At 51.7% G+C, this 23,767-nt stretch overlaps 2 protein-coding genes across 5 annotated transcripts in view; one reads left to right on the forward strand and one right to left on the reverse strand.

The window, feature by feature from the left end:
* The window catches only part of LAMB3 (laminin subunit beta 3), a 40,552-nt gene extending 21,540 nt beyond the window's left edge, over positions 1-19,012 (forward strand). For both annotated transcript variants that reach the window (XM_025356555.1, XM_025356565.1), the window contains exons 9-23: positions 787-907; positions 1,667-1,855; positions 3,399-3,554; positions 4,008-4,204; positions 4,608-4,719; positions 5,558-5,936; positions 8,263-8,423; positions 8,537-8,757; positions 9,047-9,244; positions 9,545-9,689; positions 13,622-13,829; positions 14,220-14,361; positions 14,698-14,874; positions 15,656-15,809; positions 18,476-19,012. In XM_025356555.1, coding sequence (XP_025212340.1) covers positions 787-907; positions 1,667-1,855; positions 3,399-3,554; positions 4,008-4,204; positions 4,608-4,719; positions 5,558-5,936; positions 8,263-8,423; positions 8,537-8,757; positions 9,047-9,244; positions 9,545-9,689; positions 13,622-13,829; positions 14,220-14,361; positions 14,698-14,874; positions 15,656-15,809; positions 18,476-18,612 — 2,697 coding nt within the window. In that variant the 3' untranslated portion in view covers positions 18,613-19,012. The remainder of the gene's footprint in view (positions 1-786; positions 908-1,666; positions 1,856-3,398; positions 3,555-4,007; positions 4,205-4,607; positions 4,720-5,557; positions 5,937-8,262; positions 8,424-8,536; positions 8,758-9,046; positions 9,245-9,544; positions 9,690-13,621; positions 13,830-14,219; positions 14,362-14,697; positions 14,875-15,655; positions 15,810-18,475) is intronic.
* A 932-nt stretch (positions 19,013-19,944) lies between these two features.
* Positions 19,945-23,767, reverse strand: part of CAMK1G (calcium/calmodulin dependent protein kinase IG) — a 30,305-nt gene continuing 26,482 nt past the window's right edge. For all 3 annotated transcript variants that reach the window (XM_025388243.1, XM_025388251.1, XM_025388258.1), the window contains exons 10-13: positions 22,345-22,432; positions 21,681-22,105; positions 20,980-21,107; positions 19,945-20,852 (exon numbers count right to left, since the gene is read on the reverse strand). In XM_025388243.1, coding sequence (XP_025244028.1) covers positions 21,017-21,107; positions 21,681-22,105; positions 22,345-22,432 — 604 coding nt within the window. In that variant the 3' untranslated portion in view covers positions 19,945-20,852; positions 20,980-21,016. The remainder of the gene's footprint in view (positions 20,853-20,979; positions 21,108-21,680; positions 22,106-22,344; positions 22,433-23,767) is intronic.

Raw genomic sequence — 23,767 nt, forward strand, 5'->3', positions numbered from 1 at the left:
TCCCCAGGTGACACTGAGGCGCAGCCAGGGTTGAGATCTATGGAATTAGAGGGACCAGGGAGGCCTTATGAGAGAGGTGCCATTCTAGCCGAAGCCCAGCTGGCAGGATTTTGTGAATGAATACAGAGAGAAGAGAATTCTAGGTAGAAGCAAAACCATTGTTAAGGTCAAAAGGTAGAGAAAGTAGGGCTTGCATAGGGAGCAGCTAGAAGTTCAGCTTGCTGTGCTGTCAGCAGGGCATGGGAGCTGAGAATGCAACTAACATGATACAGGTCCTTGAATGCCAGGCTGAAGGTGTTGGGCTTAATTTGGAAGGCAATTAGCACACAATAGCTGTTCTATTTTTATACCTTAATGAGTCTAGTGACAGTTCATCACAGCAGTTCCATTAGCCAAACAACTGTAGTCATAGATTGTTGGAATATAAATCTCCAGAGGGCCCCACCAGCTTCTAGATCCCACAGTTTGCCAAGGGTTTCTGAGCACCTTCCAAGCGCTGCCTCTGATTGGGTGTCACGGGGGTGTCCAAGTGCAACGAGTGAGCTTGCAAAAACCTCACTAGGGGAGCAGTGCGGGCACAAGCACGTGCACACACACACGTGTGCTCATATGTGCGGAACAATGGCAGACAGTTTCACAGGAGCTGGGTGAAGTCTGCGGCATTCAGAGGAAGCATCCTGGAAGGGTTGGTGTCTGAGCCAGACCTGAGTGGTACACAGAGGGCAGGTCCATCCCTGGGGCCCTTCTTTGTTGATTACTCCTGATGGCTGATGGTCCCCCTTCCAGGTCCACGATGTCTGCGTCTGCCAGCACAACACTGCCGGTCCAAATTGTGAACGCTGTGCGCCCTTCTACAACAACCAGCCCTGGAGACCTGCAGAGGGCCGGGACACCCATGAATGCCAAAGTAGGAGCTTTGGATCACCCCTTCCCTGTAGGGTCTGGGTCAAGTGCTGGCCCCTCTAGGCCTCAGTGACCTCACCTGGGACACAGGGGGATCCAGTCTTTCTTATGTAAATCTAAACTGAATTGCACTGTTACAATTCAAGCTCTCCCGGCTCTGTGAGGATGGAGAGAGTATTTGGGTGACATCCTCCCACCATCCCCTGCCTTCTCAGCCAGACCTGGAGGGACCATCACTTGGCTGATGCTTCTGATTCCATGTGACTTTCATGGTATCTCCAGAGCCTGCTTCTTCTGGCCTCTCCAGTTGCTTTACCCTGTTTAGGACATATCTGGTTTTCTGTTGTCATTTTTCCTAATTCAAATGGCTCCCTAGAATCAGGGACTTTGTTTACATAAATGAGGAAAGCAGAGATTCTCATCCTGGAGACAGGCAGTGACCCAAGAGGAGACCAATGTTGGCAGTGGGAGGGTTGGGGATAGAGCATTCAAAGGGCTCTTGCTTTGGCCCAACATGGCCACTGTTCTTGGGTTTATCCCAACAGTAGGAATCAGGAGAATCAGTTCTTATTCTCCTCTGCTTTCTTATTGGTCATGTAACCTTAAATAAATTATACAAACCTCCCTTGGGCTCAGTTTCCCCACTTCCCTGCCTTGATCATCTTGCAGAGTTGTTACAGATGCCAATGAGCTTTTGTGGAGCACGCTCTGTAGACAGCAAAGGCGGGGGTCAGATGTCAGCCCTGGGACTCTCTTTTTCCAGGGTGCGACTGCAATGGGCACTCAGAGACATGTCACTTTGACCCCGCTGTGTTTGCCGCCAGCCAGGGGGCATATGGAGGTGTGTGTGACAATTGCCGGGACCACACCGAAGGCAAGAACTGTGAGCGGTGTCAGCTGCACTATTTCCGGAACCGGCGCCCGGGAGCTTCCATTCAGGAGACGTGTATCCGTGAGTAGAGGCTCTGGAGACCCAGAATGTCATTTGTCTGTTACTCCCCATCTGCTCTGAGTGCAATAGATCACATGTTTCTGGGTACACCAAGGCCCTCATGGAGCATGAAAACTTGACTGTGAGTCAGGATTTGTGGGAGATTATTTTAATTTAGCTGAGTATTACTAAGCAAGTCACTTAACCTCTCTGGACCATCAAGCAGACAATCCATCAATAGATGGGCTTTATTTGGGGCATAGGAAAGAAAAAAGTAAACATAAGATACAGTTTCTGCCATCAGGGAACACACACACTGGTGATATAAACTATATACTTGTGAAGAAGAAGGATGAAAGCACCTTTTCCATATGTATATTATCGCCTTTACCATGTTGTAATGAGGTTTGTGATTTAATTTCCTGTTTCTCCTAACATTGAGAACTCCTCCATGGCAAGGATTATTTCTCACATCCTCTGGCCCTAGCACACTGACGGGAAAATCACTGATGCTCAGGGAGCGTTTGTGAATGTAATGGGAGACAACAGGCAGAGGCAGCTTAATATGTCCACAAGAGCCAGCGACTTCATATAGGAGAGGGCCTGGACTGAAGCAATCTGATTCGGGCAGGTTTAGTCAGAAAAGACTTTCTGGATGAAGGGGTCTTACATTTTGAAAGGTCTGAAAGAAGTCAGGGAATGGGGGTTGGGGAAAGCCGAGTCACTTTCTGTTGATGTTTGTTGCCGGGAAGAGTGAGACAGAACTGAGTTTGATCCCTGGTTCTTGCGTGAACTTTTAATGAGAACTTGAATCAGTTATTTGACATATCTGAGCCTCAGTTTCCTCCTCTGTACAATGAGAATAATAATCTCCAGGATTACCATGAAGATTCCATGAGGCAACATGTGAGAGTGCCCAGTTCAGTGGTTGGCAAGAGTAGTTGCTCAGTAAGTAATGACAACAAAACGCCTTCTATAGTACTTAGCATATGCCAATATGCTCCCCTTGCTTTATGTTTACCCATCTCTTTCTGTCTCTCTTTTTTTTTTTTTTTTTTGAGATGGAGTTTCGCTCTTGTTGCCCAGGCTGGAGTGCAATGGCACAATCTCAGCTCACTGCAACCTCCACCTCCCAGGTTCAAGTGATTCTTCTGCCTCAGCCTCCTGGTAGCTGGGATTACAGGCATGCGCCCCTGTGCCTGGCTAATTTTGTATTTTTAGTAGAGACAGGGTTTCACCATGTTGGTCAGGTTGGTCTTGAACTCCTGACCTCAGGTGATCCACCCGCCTCGGCCTCCCAAAGTGCTGGGATTACAAGCATGAGCCACTGCGCCCGGCCATTCACTCATTTATTTCTCACAAGAAGCCTATGAAGGCTGTATCATTATTTTTATTTTACAGACGAGGAAATTGAGGCATGGAGGGATTAAGTAACTTGACTAAGGCTATGAAATTGAAAGCCAGTGGTGGAACAAGGATTTGAACCAGGCAGCCTGGCTCCTGGAATCTGCTCTGAACTCTACTTTTCTTTGTTCCTACTGCGGTGACTGCTGTTGTCTCTCAGCCTGTGAGTGTGATCCGGATGGGGCAGTGCCAGGGGCTCCCTGTGACCCAGTGACCGGGCAGTGTGTGTGCAAGGAGCATGTGCAGGGAGAGCGCTGTGACCTATGCAAGCCGGGCTTCACTGGACTCACCTACGCCAACCCGCAGGGCTGCCACCGTGAGTAGGGGGCGCGGCCCAGCACGACATGGGGCAGGCTGCATGGGGCCACCAGACCCATGGCTTGCCCTGCTCACTGTGCTCTCTTCAGAGGAAATCCCACTGCAGGGTAGACAGAGGGGGTGTGCCCAGGCCTTTGCCAGGAGTCCGGACTTCTTGGCCTCTTACCCAGCACCAGCTGCTGTGCTACTGGCTTCCAGCAGGTGGCAGCAGAGGTCCGAGTTGGAAGGTGGGACTGAGAGCCAGATGGAGGGTGGGCAGGCAGGCGGCTGAGCTGCCAGGTTGCTGGAACTGGTGGGACAGCGCAGGGGTACTGTGAGTCAGCCATGTCATCTACAGGGAATGGCCTTGCCTAGTTCTTTTCCCAGGTGGGGCCCCTCCCTGGATGTGTGTCCTCTGGGGGTGAGTTTTTCATGGAGCGTCTGCCTGAGCTCAGCAGCTCTCCTCCTGCAGGCTGTGACTGCAACATCCTGGGGTCCCGGAGGGACGTGCTGTGTGACGAGGAGAGTGGGCGCTGCCTGTGTCTGCCCAACGTGGTGGGCCCCAAGTGTGACCAGTGCGCTCCCTACCACTGGAAGCTGGCCAGTGGCCAGGGCTGTGAACCGTGTGCCTGCGACCCACACAACTCCCTCAGCCCCCACTGCAACCAGGTACGAAGTGAGGGTGGCCTGGGGGCCCCTCAGTGGGAGAGGGGTCCTGAGCACCAGCCTTTCTGCTGCCCCTCCATGCTGCCTTTCTGGGCCTCTCCCCTGTCAGACCGGGCATCTTCTGTCCCCATTCTCCTTTGGGGAAGTCACCAGATGCTCCTCCCTCTGTGGCTCTTGGCCGTCAGTGATAGCATATGCAGCACACCTTCTGAAAGGCCCACGCTGGGCCTTGACTTCAAGGCTCATCTCTGAGTGGGAGCCCTTGTTTTGTGGGCACAGCAGCTCTGGAGGTGGCCACGAGCCCTGGATTCTACCTGTGGACCAGAAATCTAGGACACGGTCCCTGACACCAGGGTAAGGCAGAGGCTATGAGGCAGGGTCCACTGACGCTGCTCTCTCCACACAGTTCACAGGGCAGTGCCCCTGTCGGGAAGGCTTTGGTGGCCTGACGTGCAGCGCTGCAGCCATCCGCCAGTGTCCAGACCGGACCTATGGAGACGCAGCTACAGGATGCCGAGGTGCGTGCTCAAGGCCTGGGGGATGCTGAGGCTGTGGGGTCCAAGCACGCGGTTGGGCACGTGATGGGGGCGTGTAGGTCTGCAGCAGGGCAGAACGTTCCGTATTGATGCACGTGGTGTGGGCCTGGGCAGCCCTGTGAGTGCACACACTCTGGCCCATTGGTGTGGCCTCTAAGCCCCTGAGGCAGGCCTATGCCCTGCTGTCCCTGAGTCCCGGTGACATGCCAGTTGCTTTGCTCCCCACTTCCCTGAGAGAGAGCATTTCCCAGAAGCCATCTCCAAGGCAGCAGCAAGAATGGTAGGCTGTCTCTTCATTCTTCATAGATGGAGGAAGTGAGTCCTGAGGGCCGAAGGGTGTCATTTCCCAGGGAGTCAGTTTGATGTCACCATAGGAGCACAGGCCTTGGAGTGTACAGACAAGATTCTGGTCCCAGCTCTGCCCCTGCCTCACTGAGTGACTTTGAGGGAGCTGCTTCCCCTCTTTAGACTCGGTTTCCTCCTTTGAGAAAGAGGCGTGCTGTACTTAACCTCTCTGTCCCTCAGAGAGGGACATCTAGAAAAAGTGGGGAAACAAGAGTGCTAATCCTGAGAGTGGTGTGAAGATCAAATGAGTTAATGTGTGTGTGTGACTTTAAATGGTGCCTGGCACATGGTAGGTGCTAAGTAAGCATTTGCTTTCACTGCAGCTGTTACCATGGTTTTTATTCTGGCTGTGACTTCTGTTATTCTAAGTCATGTAGAAAGAGCCTCAGGTCAGACCTGCTTTTCAGGGCTCTCCCTGACAGCTGCTTCTGTCTCCCTGACCCCTGTCTCTGACTGTCATTTTTCTTGGCCCTAGCCTGTGACTGTGATTTCCGGGGAACAGAGGGCCCAGGCTGCGATAAGGCATCGGGCCGCTGCCTCTGCCGCGCTGGCTTGACTGGGCCCCGCTGTGACCAGTGCCAGCGAGGCTACTGCAACCGCTACCCGGTGTGTGTGGCCTGCCACCCTTGCTTCCAGACCTATGATGCGGACCTCCGGGAGCAGGGCCTGCGCCTTGGTAGCCTCCGCAATGCCACCGCCAGCCTGTGGTCAGGGCCAGGGCTGGAGGACCGTGGCCTGGCCTCCCGGATCCTAGATGCAAAGAGTAAGATTGAGCAGATCCGAGCAGTTCTCAGCAGCGCCGCAGTCACAGAGCAGGAGGTGGCTCAGGTGGCCAGTGCCATCCTCTCCCTCAGGTAATTCCCTTTCCCTGCCAAGCATTTGGAAGAATTATGCTCCGGGGTTCCTGTACGCGGCACACTGGTCCTTCCTTACATTTGTACAGCGCATTACAGTTTAAAGGCATTTTCACAGTGCTCTCTCTTTCAACCATTACAACAGTCCTGTGAGGTTGGTGTGGTTTTGCAGATGAGAAAACAGGCACAGATAGGTGATGTGACAGAGCCACATGGCCCCCGAAGGGCAGAGCTGGGACTCAGAACACAGCCCAGGAGCCCAAGCCCAGCGTTCTTTTAAGTGCCCGATGCTGCCTGTGGGAGGGAGTCAGCTCTGGATTAGTCACCCTGGCAGAGGGCATCCGAGAGGCAGGGGCTCCAAAAATAACCCGCGTGTGCCTTTGGAATGGAAGTGGTCCTGCCCACACCCCCATCCCACCAGCAGAGGTGCCTTCTTAGTGAGATTCAGTTCTGGAAGCTTCTATAGTTAGTTGGCATTCCCTGAGCACTGGCTTTCTGATGGTGCACAGAGCCATCCAGGTGTGTGAGTGGCGGGGAGGGAAAAGGCAGCCTAAGAAGAATGAAAATGGAGGCTTCGTGACTCACGATGTGCTAGAGCCTCTGGCTGGGGGCTCCAGCAGAGGAAGTCAAGAAAATATTGGGAACCTTCCTTCCTTCCTCCCTTCCTTCCTTCCTCCTTTCCTTCCTTCCTTCCTTCCTTCCTTTTTCCCTTCCTTCCTTCCTTTTTCCCTTCCTTCCGTCCTTCCTTCCTTCCTCCCTTCCTTCCTTCCTTTTTTCCTTCCTTCTTTCCTTCCTTTTTTCCTTCCTTCTTTCCCTCCCTCCCTTCCTTCCTTCCCTCCCTTCCCTCTGTCTCCTCCCCTCCCCTTCCCATCCCTCCCCTCCCCTCCCCCCGTCTCCTCCCCTCCCCTCCCCGTCCCTCTCCTCCCCTCCCCCTCCCTCCCTCCCTCTCTCCCTTCCTTCCTTCCTTCCTTTTTTCTTTCCTTCCTTCCCTCCCTCCTTCCCTCCCCTCCCCTCCCCCTCCCTCCCTCCCTTCCTTCCTTCCTTTTTTCCTTCCTTCCTTTTTTCTTCCCTCCCTCCCCTCCCCTCTCCTCCCCCCTCCCTCCCTCCCCCCTCCCTCCCTTCCTTCCTCCCTTCCTTCCTCTCTTCCTTCCTCCCTTCCTTCCTCTCTTCCTTCCTCCCTTCCTTCCTTCCTTTCTTCCTTCCTTTTTTCCTTCCTTCCTTTTTTCTTTCCTCCCTCCCCTCCCCTCCCCTCTCCTCCCATCCTCCCTCCCCCCTCCCTCTCTCCCTCCCCGCCTCCCTCCCTCCCCCCTTTCCTTCCTTCCTTCCTTCCTTCCTTCCTTCCTTCCTTCCTTCCTTCCTTCCTNNNNTTCCTTCCTTCCTTCCTTCCTTCCTTCCTTCCTTCCTTCCTTCCTTCCTTCCTTCCTTCCTTCCTTCCTTCCTCTCTTTCTCTCTTTCTTTCTCTTTACATAATTTTAGAGCATCTATTATGAACCAAGCATTGCACAAGGCATCGGGGATATTGAAATTAATATGACATAGTCTTTGCCCTCGAGAAGCTTGCACTGGGGAGAATGATGTGTAAATGGTAAACTATAATGTGACACATGTTATAACGTATCATGGCAGGCTTCACAGAGGTGCCTTCTGTACTAAGTCTCAGATTCGGGCAGTCAGTCCACCAGGTTCAGTAGGTTGGAAACACAGGCATGGAGGGGCATTCCATGGAAGGGCGTTCTGTGCCTGATCAAAGCCTAGAGGTGGAGAATGTGAGGTTTGGAGGAGGGAGCTGGTAGTTGGGTTGGCGGAGCTGCAAAGGGCACAGGGAGAGAGGACTCTCCAAGAGCTCAGTGGCCAAGGGCCTGGGAGGTGGACCCCGAGCCTCCTTCAGAGGGGATGACCAGCTGGCAGCAGTGGTGGGGTCTGGAACTGAGTGGGATGTGTGGACTGTGGAAGAGATTTCAGAGCTGCAGCTGTACAGGTAGTGGCTGAAGCCAGCCTGTAGAGAGCGAAGTAGGAGGGCATCAGGGCAGTGCTCCTCATGGAAGCCAGGAGCTGGAAGAGGGGGAGGAGAATTGGGAATGTTGGGTCATGGAAGTCAAGGGAAGAGAGTTTTGTGGCTCTGCCCATGCATGGACAGAGAAACGTTGTACTGGCTGCTCAGCCTCTGTCCAGCGGAACCCCCTTAGCCTGTGGATTCTCTGTTCTGGTGCCTTTGCCCAAGGCCTCTGTTTGTTCTGACTCAGTAGCAGTTGCTCTAAGGGAATGGCTGCTCTGGGGAGGCACAACTCCCTACTATATTTTAGTGTAAGCTCCTCTCCCTTCTCAGGCGAACTCTCCAGGGCCTGCAGCCGGATCTGCCCCTAGAGGAAGAGACGTTGTCCCTTCCGAGAGACCTGGAGAGTCTGGACAGAAGCTTCAATGGTCTCCTCACTATGTATCAGAGGAAGAGGGAGCAGTTTGAAAAACTAAGCAGTGCTGATCCTTCAGGTGAGGAGAGGGCCACCCAGATAACCCGGGGCATGGGCACTGCTGTGGTGGGCATGCCGCCCCCCTCCCTCCTGCTCCTCCTCTATCTCCATTCCCCATGCTTCTTGCCACAGGAGCCTTCTGGATGCTAACCACAGCCTACGAGCAGTCAGCCCAGGCTGCTCAGCAGGTCTCCGACAGCTCACACCTTTTGGACCAGCTCAGGGACAGCCGGAGAGAGGCAGAGAGGCTGGCACAGCAGGCAGGAGGAGGAGGAGGCACCGGCAGCCCCCAGCTTGTGGCCTTGAGGCTGGAGATGTCTTCGTTGCCTGACCTGACACCCACCTTCAACAAGGTGACTTGGGGCATGGAGTCCCACTTCCTGGAGCCCACACCCCAGCTTGTCACACGCCAACTGCTGCCACCTGTTTCCCATTAGGGCAGACCTGCCGCTGTGAGAACCCCACTCCCCCAGCCATCCCGACCGTTGTGCCGCTCACTGTGAGCTCAGTAGTTGCCAAGGAAACCAGTTTCTGGTGCTTGGTTGTCATGGAGATGTCTGGCTGTTGGTTTCCCAGGTGTGAGGTGGGATTGGTTATTGAGGGGCTTTGGGTAGCCTCTTTGACAGCCCCATCTCTCTACAGCTCTGTGGCAGCTCCAGGCAGATGGCTTGCACCCCAGGATCATGCCCTGGTGAGCTGTGTCCCCATGACAATGGCACAGCCTGTGGCTCCCACTGCAGGGGTGTCCTTCCCAGGGCTGGTGGGGCCTTCTGGACGGCAGGGCAGGTGGCTGAGCAGCTGCGGGGCTTCAATGCCCAGCTCCAGCAGACCAGGCAGATGGTAAGTGTGGCCAAGGTGGGATGGGCACAGGTAGGAGGAGGCAGACAGAATAGATCCCCTGGGCAAGTCAGAGTTCCCATTTTACACTAAAGCCCAGAGATTTTAGTGACCTGCTTAAGGTACCACAGCAAGTGCAAGATAGTTTTTTTCTCTTTTACTGGACATCCACATAGAAACTGCACTGGTTACAAATGCTTCCTAGGTAGGTCTTGGCATAGAGGATGATCCACAGAATTCTGGGACTGCTGAGAGATTTCCCTTGGGGCCTTATCCCTTCTGACCTAGAGTGTGTGTCAACAGATTAGGGCAGCCGAGGAATCAGCCTCGCAGATTCAATCCAATGCCCAGCGCCTGGAGACCCAGGTGAGCACCAGCCGCTCCCAGATGAAGGAAGATGTCAGACGCACGCGGCTCCTCATCCAGCAGGTCCGGGATTTCCTAACAGGTGAGCCTGGTCTCCACTCCCACCTTGGCTGCTGTTCCAGTCCTGCCTGTCCCTCATTCCCATGTTCAGTGCATCAGCCAGCCCTCCCTCCCTCCTCCCAGGCCTGCAACATCCTGCTCCAGGCCTCCACCTCTCCTTCCCATGGCCGTGACCTTGTCGTTCTCCCATCTGCCCTTCCCACCCACTCCACTCCCTCGTGACCCATTCTCATTCTCAACACAATAACTGAAATATCTCTTTTGAAATGTATAAGTCAGATCACATCTCACTCCTGCTTAAAATCCTTCAGTGGCTTCACCTTGTTCTTGGAATGCGCTCTCAACTCCTATCATGGCTACAGAGCCTGGCCTCTGTCCATCTCTTGGGAGTGACCTTGGGCTCTTCTCTGCTTTGTTGACTGGCTGTCCTTGAACATATCAGGCTCTTGCCCGCTTCAGGAATGTTTATTTGCTCTTTTTGTGCCTGGAATCCTCTTTCCAGGGCTGTTTCTTGTCCTCTGGGTCATCTCCCCAGAGAGGTGTTTCCTGACCATCTGATCTGGTTGTCCCCTGTCATCTCCCATTCCCCTTCGGTGTCTTACCTTCCTCGCACTACTCACCGTCATTCAGTTGTCGACAAGTGGATTGTCACTCCACTAGAATGGGGTCTCCAGGAGGGTAAGGATGGTTGTCTGTCTTTTTGACCACTGTGTCACCAGCACCTAACATAAGGCCAGACACAGAAAGGCATCTGACATAGGTGGCATGAATAAATGAACCAGATGCCCTTCCTCACTGCCCTGGGGAGTGAGGAAGGGCTGTACAATGGAAAGATTCCTAAACAGGACCCGGGAGACTCGTGTGACATTGGGCAGGCTGCTTCTCTCTTTGCCTCATCTTTTGCTTCTATAAATGGGGAGACGGTAGTATTTCACAAGTTTATTCTGAGGATCAAATAACTGATGTAAAATGTGTTTTGAAAAAGGAAAGGTGCCTCAGGAACAGGAGTTGATATTGTTAGATTTCTGGTTCCTGCCAGGGAATTTGCTTGGCTGGGAGCCCAGTTAATACGAGCCTAGGGCTTGGTGTAATGACAGTGGCTCTTCTTGCTGCTATTACCGTGTTTTTGCCCCAGATAGGGCAAAGTCCCCTCCTGAGTGCAGATGGCAGGTCAGAGAGGGGCAGGAGACTTCTTCTGAGGTCTCATGACTTGCATAAGGCCATGAGGCCCACACCTGGGGAAAATGATACCTGGGAATCTAGGGAGATTGTGCCCCACAAATGTGGATGATGGGGGAGGTCAAGGTGTGGGGCTTAGGCTCATGGATAAGGGAGTCTTGACCCTGAGTCAAGTCCAGTGACGCTGAATGGCTACTCATCCTGCATTAATCTCAGCCAGGGCTCTGACCTCAGGGGTTGGGAGGTGGGTTGGAATTCTCTCCTGCTGGGTGAGTACCATGAACAGGCTCACGTCAACAGACAGGGAGCTAGCTGCCAGGCCCCTTTTGTCGTCTTTCTTATGCTTGTATCTCAGGTCAAGTCTTATGATGAGTCCAGGGTCAGAGAGAAAAAGCAGGGCCTGAGAGAGGCCTGGCTCCAGGGAGAAACCCAGGAAAATTTTGTGTAGCTGTAGGCTCGGACTCTGGTCTCCAGAGTCCTGGTGCAGACGCCTCTGAGCGCTGGCTGCTGTCAGATGTAGGGTCACGGTGTGGGAGGGAGAGTGGAAAGTCTGTGGAGGGAGGAGGAAACATCACCTTTCCCAGTTCTCCAAATGGAATTGACAAAATGAATAGTTAAGGCTTATTAAGTTCTGAGTCCAGGCACTGTTCCAAGTGCTTTGCATGTATTACATCATTTACTCCTGACTACATGAACTAAGTACTCTTATTACTTCCACTTTGCACACAAGTAATCTGGGCACAGAGAGGTTAAGCAACTTGGCTAAAGGCATCCAGCTCAGCAGTGGTGCAGGTAGGCTTCAACCCTAATGGTCTGATTCTGTCATCCACAACCTATTGCGTTATGGCATGGACACACACATACATACACACCTGTGAGTGTGCATGCACACACAAATACACACTTTCTTGCCACTTGCCTTTGCAAATGTTTTTCCTCTCTCTGGATTGTCTCCCCTCTCCCACCTCTGCTGACCTGGCTAGTTCCTGTTCATCCTCTAGGAATCCTCCTAGGCATCCCACTCTCCCAGCAGCCTCCCTTGACCTATCAGGTGGCTCTGGGGGCCCCTCCCATGGCCACTGTAGCACCTGTGTTTACACCACTCACTCAAAGCTGTACTTCTTTGTTCATGTGCCTGTCTCCCATTGGATTTCCAGCTCCATAAAGGCAGGTATTGAGTTTAATTTGATTTGCCGTCTCAACTCCTCCCATGCTTTTGCTTAATGCAGTAAATATTTACTGAGCCCATCCTGAGACCCAGAAGGCTCTATGACTGAATGTCATGTAGATTGAGCCTAAGGGTGCAGCTGAAGTGGTGCAGAGTAAAGGAAGGGCCAGTTCTAGGTGGGGATGTGCTCATCCTGGAAGGCTTTCTGGGGAAGTTGCATGTGAAGCCTTGCTTTGAGAGTGAGACTCTGGGTTAGATGAGAGGTCGACAGTCTCTATAAGGAAGGTCCTTATGAAAGCTTGCTGCTGGGATAAACCCACTTAATGAAACTCAACCACAGTTATGCTGCATGCAAACCCCAAGGGACACAGCAATGAACAAGCATGGCTTCCACCCTCCAGGAGTGTCCTTCTGCCTGGCATGGGATGGGGCAGGGAATGAGACCTGTGTGGTCACCTAGTACCCTCTAGGTGTAGAGTGAGGCTGGGCCTGGGACCCCGGAGGAATTCAGGTCCCAGGGCAAATCATCTGGGTGAGTGGGTGCCCCCCTCCTTAATACCTCAATACCAGCGAAATCTGTAAAAGCAAATTGGAATAGATGGGGAGGAGATGTCATCTCTGTACTTCTGACCTTACTCTCTGACCCAGAGTTGGTTTGTAACAACTCTTGTAAATGGGTTGTTTCATGTTGTACCTTCAGGTTGAGGATTGATATTGGGGATTGATATTCCTTTTTCACAGATCAGGAAACTGAGCTTAGGGAACCACTTGACTTGCCCAGGTGGCTTGAATAGTAAAGCAGCAATCTGAACCTGAAGCCCTGTCAATCATTCGTTCACTCTACACACATGAGGACCTCCAAGTGCCAGGCACTATGCTGGGGTCTAGGGATATAGCTGTGGACAAAACCCAGCCCCTGCCCTTGTAGAGCTTACATTCTAGAGGAAAAGAGACAAAAAAAAAAAAAAAAAAAAAACAGTTAGATGAGTACAGTTTTTGGTACCGGGGTGGTGCAAGTGCTAGACAGAAAGATGAGGCGGGGAGGGACGATAAAGTGTGCTACAGTCTAGGGTGGAGGTTGCAATTCTAGATTGGATGGCTGGGGTTGGCCTCCCTGAGAAGGTGATATTCCAGCAAAGACTTGATCATTCTTATTTGCCTTTGCAAAAATGAGCAGTCTTGCCTGAGGGGGAGTGCAGGGAAGGGGTCTTTTTGCCAAGGAAGCAGCTCCAGTTTCTGGTCACTCTTCCCAATTTAGGGCTGATTGTGCATGTGCCGCAGGCATTGTTCAGTACCAGCTGTCTGGCACCACCTCCTTCTCCCTAGCCCGCAGCTTCCTGTGACACCAGACGCTTAGTTGCCACAGCTGTGATGACACTCCCCCACTCCTCTTCCCTGCTGCAGCATGGAGCACAGGATAGTCATCCTCCTACAGCATTCCCAGAAATTTCCAGAGAACAGGCTGAGAGGGGGCAGCAGCTCCTTGGGACACCATGATAGAGGGGCCACCATGGGTGCCTTCCACAGGTGCTGCTTAGCCAGGAGAGGCCTCGGATCTCTGGGGAGGTTAGTGGGCTCCCACAGTCTAATGCATGGTTGTCTTCCAGACCCCGACACTGATGCAGCCACTATCCAGGAGGTCAGCGAGGCTGTACTGGCCCTGTGGCTGCCCACAGACTCAGCTACTGTTCTGCAGAAGATGAATGAGATCCAGGCCATTGCAGCCAGGCTCCCCAACGTGGACCTGGTGCTGTCCCAGACCAAACAGGACATTGCGCGGGCCCGCAGGCTGCAGGCTGAGGCTGAGGAAGCCAGGTACGGCCTTGGGCCCTGAACTTCTCTCTGCCCAGAAGAGAGAAGTTTTGCTTCTCAACCCCATGGCTGGGAGAGGGGTGCAGAGGGCTGGGAGACAGGAGGGGATGCTTACGATGGTGGGGAGTGGTACACAGAGTCCAGAGTGCAGGTTAAACAATTTGCGTGACTGTGTCTTCCGTATTGGAAACTGCCAAGAGAGTGTCTCAGGCATAACACAAACATTCATCATGTCTGCTTGGTGGGGTCCTGGGACGTCAAAGCTAATACTTTCCTTGCTTTTTGTCTTGGCTGGGAAGGGTGTTCTTTTGGACTGGTGTGTGAGTCAAACCACACATTGATTCACTATTCACTCATTCTCTCTCTCCTCTCCCTCATGCTTCTCTCACCCAGGAGCCGAGCCCATGCAGTGGAGGGCCAGGTGGAGGATGTGGTTGGGAACCTGCGGCAGGGCACAGTGGCACTGCAGGAAGCTCAGGACACCATGCAAGGCACCAGCCGCTCCCTTAGGCTTATCCAGGACAGGGTTGCTGAGGTGAGGCATCATGGCTTCCTCCACCCATATTTGGGCATAAACAGGAAAATTTGGGCACCAGGCATAGAAAATGCCAGAAAGTGACTAGATGAAAAGTGACTAGATGAAAGCTGAGGTGAAGTTCTACAGGAGGGTGACAAGTTTTGGGCTGGCTTTGGGCCTTGGATTTTCTGATCTTGTGGCTGGGATGCAGAAGGCAGGAGTGAGAGGTGGGCAATTTTGATTGTTCTGATTGGAGAGGGTTTTTGCTGCCTGATGAGTTGGAGAAAAAATGGGGATGAACCCCCCCACCTATGAGACCCACCACAAATGCCAGATCTCCCTCTTTCCACAAAGGTTCAGCAGGTACTGCAGCCAGCAGAAAAGCTGGTGACAAGCATGACCAAGCAGCTGGGTGACTTCTGGACACGGATGGAGGAGCTCCGCCGCCAAGCCCGGCAGCAGCGGGCACAGGCAGTCCAGGCCCAGCAGCTTGCAGAAGGTGCCAGCAAGCAGGCATTGAGTGCCCAAGAGGTATAGAGAAGGCATAGTTAGCTCAACGATGTATGGCCAGTGAGGGGGTCCTGAGCAGGAGAGGACTTTGCACACTTTATAAGACCACAAACTCAAATGTGCTTAGAATAACAGAACAAGAAGAGGCTTGAGAATCAACCCAAACCTGGCCAGGCATCTGATTTCTCCCTCCACTGCCTTTGGTATAGCTGGCTCAGGGACATTGGAGATGACCAGTCCAATCCCTTTCCTTTTACAGATGAGGTGGTGACTTGTTCACAGGCCTAAGACTCATCTATAAAGCAGGTCCCCTGACACTGGATCCAGAGCTTGTCTCTTGGATCCCCAGCCTGGACAGATGCTCTTTGCTTATCCTAACCTGGGCTCCACAATTGTCAGAATTAGATGAGAGAGAAGATCAAAGAGCCCATTCTCAGTGTCTCACACACACTACCTGCTCCCCCTATGGCTAGGAACACTGGCACTTTCAATCCTGGCACAGTGACCAAGTTGCTAAGTATACTATGTGACAGCTTAATATCAATATCCTGTGATGTGACTAACATTGTCCTGGGAGTGAGGTGGGACATGTCAAGAGCTGGAGATGGGAAGAGGGAAACACAGAAGTTTAAGTCATAGTCTGTGACTCAGGCGTTTTAATAGGCAAAACCAATTCTATTGGGGGTTAATAGGAGGCGCTTTCCCACTGTGTGTTGATTTGGGTGACATCAAGTGCTTTGGCCACAGGTCTTTAGGACCTTGCATGATGACAATGACACTGAGACTATTCTACCTTTTTCAGGGATTTGAGAGAATAAAACAAAAGTATGCTGAGTTGAAGGACCGGTTGGGTCAGAGTCCCACACTGGGTGAACAGGGTGCCCGGATCCAGAGTGTGAAGACAGAGGCAGAGGAGCTATTTGGGGAGACCATGGAGATGATGGACAGGATGAAAGGTGAGGGAATGGTTCAGGGGCACGGACTACAGGGCATTCATGAAGGCTGGTCCCACCCAACCCAAGGCTTCTGAAGCCCATTCTTATTGGAGCTAGCCGTGCTATGGGAGTGAGATCAAATGAGATTTTTTCTGGGCGTCTAGTATGTATGAGGCTGGGGAATGCAGAGATGGTTCCATGACTTGACCTGGCCTCAAAAAGCTCACAATTAATGGGACCATTTTTTCTATTTTTGCAAACAGTGGGGTCATATTTTCTCTTCCTATTGCTTTATGTTTAAGATGCATAGAACTATATTTAACAGGATGAGGTGGTCTCTGATAGGGGTTGAATAATAAGAGTTCTGGGGCTCAGAGCATAAATAATTTGACTGAGACATGTTCAGTGAAGGTAAGAAAAGAAGATTTGAGATGGGCCTGGAAGAATGTATAGGCCTGGGAGAAGCTGTGAGGAAGAGGAGGGACATTAGGATAAGGGTGTTGGGAAGCAACAAGGTATGTTCTGACATAGGGACAGGAGAAGAAGGTTGCTGAGGAGCTGGTGGGAAAGAAGTGGCATGGGGTTAACATGACTTGTCCCTGTGCCTGGCTTCTAGTGTGAGGATGAGGAGGGTAGATAGCTCAGGAGGCAGTAGGGCACATCCAAGGGTTTTGAATATGATGGAAACATAATGAAAGTAGCTTTCGGAAGGGTTCCGAAGATTTCTCAGAAAGAACAGGGGCTCCTGGGAACTAGAGTCATCGCTAAGACATGATGATGGGATCACTGGAGTGGTGTATCCAGTGAAAGCCACAGAAAGAGTTCCTTCGAATTTCAGCAGAAGTGTTTGGCAGAAGTCTCGTTGGATAGCCAGGTGGGCACCACATGAAAGGTTGGGCTGGTGGGTAGACAATGAATAAACCTGGGGCCATGGGCAGCTGCACCCAAAGGATGAAGTGAGAGGAGCTGACCTAGGGGAAGGGGCCAGCGGCTAAGTCAGTGCTTTTCCTTGTCCTGTTCATCCAATACTTTGTATGAAGATAAATAATTTATCAAGTCTCTGGACAACAGAGACACCAGGTAACCGAACCAGTATTCTAAGGCAATAGCAAAAGTTCAGAAAGATGGGCTGAAACTAACAAATGAAATTAAATAAAGAGAAAACTAACCTCCTGCTCTGGCCTTGTTTGGGCTTAAACCACAAGTACAGCTCAGGTGAAGCCTGGCTTTTCAGTAGCTAATGCCACTGCAACCACTTTATAACTAGTAAGTGATAAGCAAATATGAGTTGTTACTCACCTGAAAAAGACCCAAGAGTTACCGCAAGCTTGTTATAAGCCAGCAATGCTTACTGCTGCCCAAAGAGCTAACAAACACAATGCAACCAAAGTGAAGAGAGTAATAGCTTGGGGTAATGGTAAGACTATTTAGCAACTGGAGTGGTGTGTACCCACTAACCAGAAAAGGCTTAGGCTACAGTATTGGAACCGGAAGGTACCTGCTTGCAGGAACTTACCTTTAGTTGCAGGATAATGGGGGAAGATCATGCATTGACCAGGGGTGGGATGTGGGTCTTGGGGGTGAGTACCAAGGAACAGAATGGCAGCTATTTAACAACTGCTATGGACATATTTAAATATTTTATCAACCTGTGAATCCATATGGGTATCTACTGGCTGAATGTCAATCCAATAATAACACTGTTATACTCTGCTGATGGGATCTCACCTGGGGGATGGTTGTTCAAGTGATGGCTGCTACATCTTCAGAAGGGATATTGACAAACCAGCATACATCAAGGAGAGAGTGACCAGGGTGGGACACAGCAATTATATCAGATGAGGAATAGGTGAAGAAACTGGAGATATTTAACCTGGAGACAATAAAGCCTCAGATATGTGAAGGATTGACATGTGAGAACAGAGAAGGTATATTCTTATACCCCCAGGACACAGACCTGGGACAAGAGGTGGAAGTAAGAGGCAGTCAGATTTTGGCTTCATGAGAAGATGACTTTTTTCATAACCAGAGCTGCCTAAGATTGGAGCCTCATGAGGCAGTGCCTGCTTTCTTCCTATTCCTGGAAAAGTTCAGGCTGAGCCTGGGTACCAGCTCTCATGGATGTGATAGAGGGACTCCTGCCTAGAGGGACAGGGGGCAGGCTGGACTGAGTCACTTCCAGAGTTCTTCAAACCTCTATGCATCATCTGGTGGTTGTATGCAGAATGAATTGGAAGAGGAGGGCTAGATTTATCTGGAGTGGCATTTGGGGAGGGAAATTGAGGAGGAATTCTGGTCACTCATCCAGCTCTTTTGTCAAGGTGCCTACTTGAGGACCATTAGTTGGATGGCAGCTGTCTGAGCCCAACAGCACTGGGTTGCTAATCTTGGTGTCTGTGACCTCCTTCATTAGCCTGGGACAACTGTGAGAGCCCAGAGGGTCAGGGGCCCAGTAATAGTTAGGAGTGGGGGCCTGCTGGGTTTCGCCCTTGCCGGATTTCTAAGCATGGAATAGGGGCTAGGGAGGCATGAAGATGGGGGGGCACCACTGCCTTACAGGCCAGATTTTTTGGCGGGGCTTCCTCTGCACATGCTACTTCCAGTTAGCAGGAGGGGAAGGAAGGGTTGGGAGTCTTTGGGAGTCTCACTATCAACTCCTCCTCCTGCTGCTGTTCCATTTGCCTCAGACATGGAGTTGGAGCTGCTGCGGGGCAGCCAGGCCATCATGCTGCGCTCGGCGGACCTGACAGGACTGGAGAAGCGTGTGGAGCAGATTCGTGACCACATCAATGAGCGCGTGCTCTACTATGCCACCTGCAAGTGATGCTACAGCTTCCAGCCCCTTTCCCTACTCATCTGCCCCCTTTGCTTTTAGTTGGGGGCAGATTGGGTTGGAATGCTTTCCATCTCCAGGAGTCTTTCATGCAGCCAAAGCACAGCCTGGACCACCCCTGGTGTGTAGCTAGTAAGATTACCCTGAGCTGCAGCTGAGCCTGAGTCAATGGGACAGTTACACTTGACAGACAGAGATGGTGGAGATTGGCATGCCATTGAAGCTAGGAGCTCTCAAGTCAAGGAAGCTGGGCTGGGCAGTATCCCCCGCCTTTAGTTCTCCACTGGGGAAGAATCCTGGACCAAACACAAAAACTTAACAAAAGTGATATAAAAATGAAAAGCCAAATAAAAATCTTTGGAAAAGAGCCTAGAGGTTCAACAAGGAAAAATGGTCTGTCCCCTCACTGGGTAAACTCTTGCCACTGTTTCTGTCTCCTATTTGGGGTTTGTGGGGGACTCCTCTGTTCAAGCCCATGGTTTGCTCTCCTCTGTTCCACCTGGCTTGCTGGATAACCAGATTTAGGGAGTCTGGACCCCTGTGCCCCAGAACCTGATGGATTCTACCCTTGAGAAACCAGACAAGCAGTTTTCATCTCTAAGCAGTGATTCAACTTCTTGTTTACAGATGGGGAAATAGAAATCCAGGGAAGGGAAGGTTCTGTTCAAATTCATGCAGATTCCAGAGGAAAGACTAAGACTAGAATCTGTGTCTCTTGGGGTCTTAAAGAGAAGTAAATGGATATGTGAGGGGGGTGGGGTGGAGGATGACATGGAATGGCATGGACATTTGTGTGTTAACCATGGCCCAAGCAGACACTGTGCTAGACATTTTATCTACATTAATTTCTTGATCATTGTTAATCATTTTAATTATTTATTGGTCACGAGGCTGGGCACATTATCTGCATCATTTCATGATGCAGGTGGTGCTACTATTCCCATTGGATAAGTGAGGAAACCAAGGCACAAAAGGCTAAGTAACTTCCCCAAGGTCACATATATGGCAGTTCGGGACAGAGCTGGGGCTTGAACTCATGCTCATCTGATACGGCCATTCAGAGAATGGCCACTACAGCCAGACTGCCTGGGTTCCAACAGAACTTGCCCCAAGGGGTTGTTGTGATGAGTAATGAGTTAATGGTGTAACTCATGTCCCTAGGTGCCTGGAGCACTGTATACTCTGCTGTATGCACATCTGTATGCACATCAGCTACAACTGCTGGTTCCTTACTGACCCCAGCCATCCATGCACTCTCTACTCCAGACATGCTCAGAAGTCCCTGAACTGCTCCTGACTTTGAAAGAACCAAATGAAGCATCATAGAGAAAAATATGTCCATTTTATTGAGCACAACACTGAGCATGAAGCTGGAGGGGCGGAGGGTGAGAAGACTGGGGAAGGACAAGAACGGTATGCTGGACTTTCAAGGAGAGAAAAGGGAACAGAAGCAGGATTAGAACTCCTGGCAGACATTAAAATAGTCAACTTCCAAGGTTAACTCAATTGGGTGTGTGCGCGGAGGGCATGTGGCCGGGATAAGAATTCCTTGCAGCCCTTGCTCATGAATTTCTTTCCATTCCACTTTGGAGGGTGTGGCACTGCTTTTAGATTGAGGCAGGGAGAGGGGCCAGAATTGTGCCAGGAGCAGGCTGGCTGGGTCTCAGCGCACTTGGGAGCTAATCCTAGAGTTAAGGATTAGAACTTGAAGAGCTCACAAGCAGACCACCATGGACAGCTGCCTGTCATTCATGCGGATGGGCAGGCAACAGCATTAATGAGCCCAATCTGGCCAAGAGGTTGAAGGCTTGAGAGGTGGGAGTGAGTGTGTGCAGAGTGGGTATCTGGGTAGATGCTCCATATGGCTTTGCTTGGAGGTGACACAGCCTGGCCAGCCCATTAAGCTTTTCACGACAAACAGTACAGACCCAGGCGAGAGCTATCTACGTACACTGCACAGAACCATGGCACGTAGGGTGTGGGGGCATAGAGCAGGCAGGTCAGGGAGACCTGGAAGCCCGCAGGCGCTGCTCCTCCTGCTCACAGCTTCAACAAGGCTTCATGCCTTGGGGCTCCCTTGCGGGCCTCCTGTGAGGGGCTGCCCTGCTGGCAGCAGGCTGGTGCTTCCGGCCAGAAACCGCTCCTGCTAGGCCCTGCTCTACTTGCTCTGCCTTCCTCCCTCTGCTGGATAGGCACCAGGTTTGGAAGAGCAGAGGAGTTGAACATGTCTCCTGCAAGAGAAAGGGGCTCAGAGTAAGGGCGGGGCTGCCACTTCAGACCCCATCACTCACACTCTGGTATGGGGCTCTCCTCTGGGACAGAAACTCTCCCCAAGCCTCACACTGTGACCCTCCTCACCTGAAAATTGCAATGACACAGGCACAGACTCCAGGAATCACATAATGAGACAGACTCCAGTCTGCCCTGCCCGGCAGTGGGAGCTGCCGCTGGCTTTAACTGGTACCATGACCTCCGATTTGAAGTTCCTAGAAAGGAAATGAAGCAACAACCTTTGAAGTATTTGAGAGGAGAAGAAGAGTTGATGGGGTAGGGCAGAGGTGGTAGTTCTCTGTGCCTATGGCATCCACTCAGCTCTCCCCTCATGAGGTTCAGAAAGTTCAAGACCCTGCAGAAAAGATAAAGATAACCAAGCCCCCCTAACCTTTCCTCCAAAGCACAGAGGCCCTAGAAACTCAGGGAATCTGATGCTCACCACTTGCACATACCCAGTTTTCTGTAGGCTTTTATCATCTCTATTGCTTCACTAACCTTTAATAGCACCTCTGTGAGGCAGGCTGAGTAGATAAATAGATGTCAACCCATTTTACAGATGAGCAAACTAGAAGCAGAGACATTCACTGACTCATCAATGGCCTCATAGCTAGTAAGTGATGGGGACAGGGCTGGAAGCGTTTTCCCCGCCCCCTGATCCAGAACTCATCCCTCCCTGTAGAGCTGCCTGCGAGTGGGAGAGGCCTTTGTGTCCATTTCTTTCAGTCCTGTTGGCCGATTTCTTTCAGACCCAAGCTGGGGCTCCATCTTTGGCTAAAAATACATACTGTTTTTTGTTGGCCTTTTTGATGAGTGTGGGCTCAGAGCAGTAGGAGGATTTTCCTTTGCTCCCAATGTTCAGGCAGCTGGAGCAGCAGCCACAGGGCCCGGCAGCCAGGGATCCCTGATGCATGGGCACCAGGCTGCTGCTGATGCGGAGGGAGCCGTTGACCAGGCAGTTGAAGGACCTGCCACCAGGGGCAGTGGGCCGGCGGCCATGCTGGCAGGGTAATTGGGTCAGAGCAGGGAGTGCTACGCTCTGGTCCAGGACTGGTGCCTCAGTGATGGTGATCTCAGGGGAGCTGGGTCTAGAGGTTTCTGAGGCTTGAGTTTCAGGCGGCCTGTTCTCCACCTCTGGGCGGATGCCCGGGCTGTGCAGGTTCATGTGTAGCTTCCTCATGTGGTGCACCACAGCTGCTGCGTTGAAGGCTTGCTAAGGAGACACAAGAGCAGCCTCTGGCCTTCTGCAACCTCAGAGGGCCTCGGGGCTTAAACTTTCCCTTTGCCTTGTGGCCTCTTGAAACCTGGGTGCCCACTTCTCATTTCAGAGAGGGTACAGGGAGCTCCAGTGCCTTCTGGGACATCCCAAGGAAAGCCCTTATGTCAGCTCCTGCCAGCCCAGCCTCCAGGGGCCCAGAACAGCTTTCCCACCCCCCGGAGAGGACAGCTTACCCTCCACTTGCTCTTAGCAAAGTTCTTCTGGATCTGGAGGCTGACTGATGGGTAGATGTCCCGGTGGAGGGCTGTGTTCCCGTCAATCCTGTGGATGTAAGAGGGGACACCTGGCTACTGGGTGGCTATGGACACTCAGCCAGGGGGTGGGCAGGGTGCCTGCAGGTCCATGTGAGAGCTGGGTAGAGTGTGCAGAGGAAAGGCAGCCCACAGCAGGAAAGGGCTACAAGCAGGGGTTCTCTGTCCCCCAGGCAGGTAAGAGTGGGCTTTAGCTTTGGCAAAATAAAAAACTTTTAGAGCAGGGTCAACAAGCTATGGCCTATAGGCCAAATCGGCCCATTGCCTGTTTTTGTAGATAAGGTTTTAAGGGGACACAGCGGTGCTCACTAATTCAGGTATTGTCTGTGGCTCCTTTTGCACTGTGACAGCAGGGTTGAGTAGTTGCCATAAATACAGTATGGCCAGGAAAGCCTAAAGTATTTACTATCTGCTGCTTTATAGAAAAAGTTTATTGGACCTAGCATCAGAGGGCACTAGCATAGTCACCATCCTTTAGCTCAAAACCTTGCCTAGAACCCACCTCCCCCTGGAAGCCTTCCTCAATAAGGCCATCTGGTACAGGCTACCCCTTTTCTATCCCCTTAGCCTCTTATTCACTGGTCTCTAAGTGTTTCTCAGACACCTGATGTGTGCATAGTACTGTGCCAACAGACCTCGAGAAGTAAGAGACATGGGCCCTAACACCTAGGAGCCTACAGTCTAGGTGTGGGGTGTTGCTTATGCTATGGACTACAGTAATGCATGGTAAGCTGTGTGATTAATAAAGAGAACAGGGGAGATTGGGATGGACTGCAGGGATCAGGGGCTTCAGGGAAGGGCAGAGACTGATCTGGATCCTGAAGGATGCCACATACAGGGCAAGAAGCAAGACATTGTAGGTAGTGGGAATGATCTGATCCAAGGTGTAGTTAAGAAAGAGCTTCGTATGTGGGGTGAGGGATGGCAGGAAGACAGAGATAGCTCCCAGGCCTATCTGGACAGAGGAGGTATGCTGGCGATCCTGGGAAAAGAGGCTGGAGATAAAGGGTCAGGCCATATTAGGGAAACTGGACAGACAAAGGAATCCAGGCTTGCTGGGGTGCGAAGTGGGGAAGTATTGTAAATTGAGTTAGGGAGTAACATGAAGAAGTATTTTGAGATTTTCCTATTTTGCCAATCGGTTGCTTTGCAATTATTCCTAAATCACTTCACCTGGAATAGTTATTGATCCCTGAGTAAAACAAACCTCTTAAGGACAGAACAGAGTTGCCCATTCCTGGCACCTCTTGAATAACTGGTATTGAGCATTGCACCCTGTCCCAGGGCTGAATGACAGCGCTCGGCTGCACCTGCCTCCTGCACTTGACCAGACAACCCAGCTGCT

Source organism: Theropithecus gelada, chromosome 1, assembly GCF_003255815.1.
Source record: "Theropithecus gelada isolate Dixy chromosome 1, Tgel_1.0, whole genome shotgun sequence".
Classification (NCBI taxonomy): domain Eukaryota; kingdom Metazoa; phylum Chordata; class Mammalia; order Primates; family Cercopithecidae; genus Theropithecus; species Theropithecus gelada.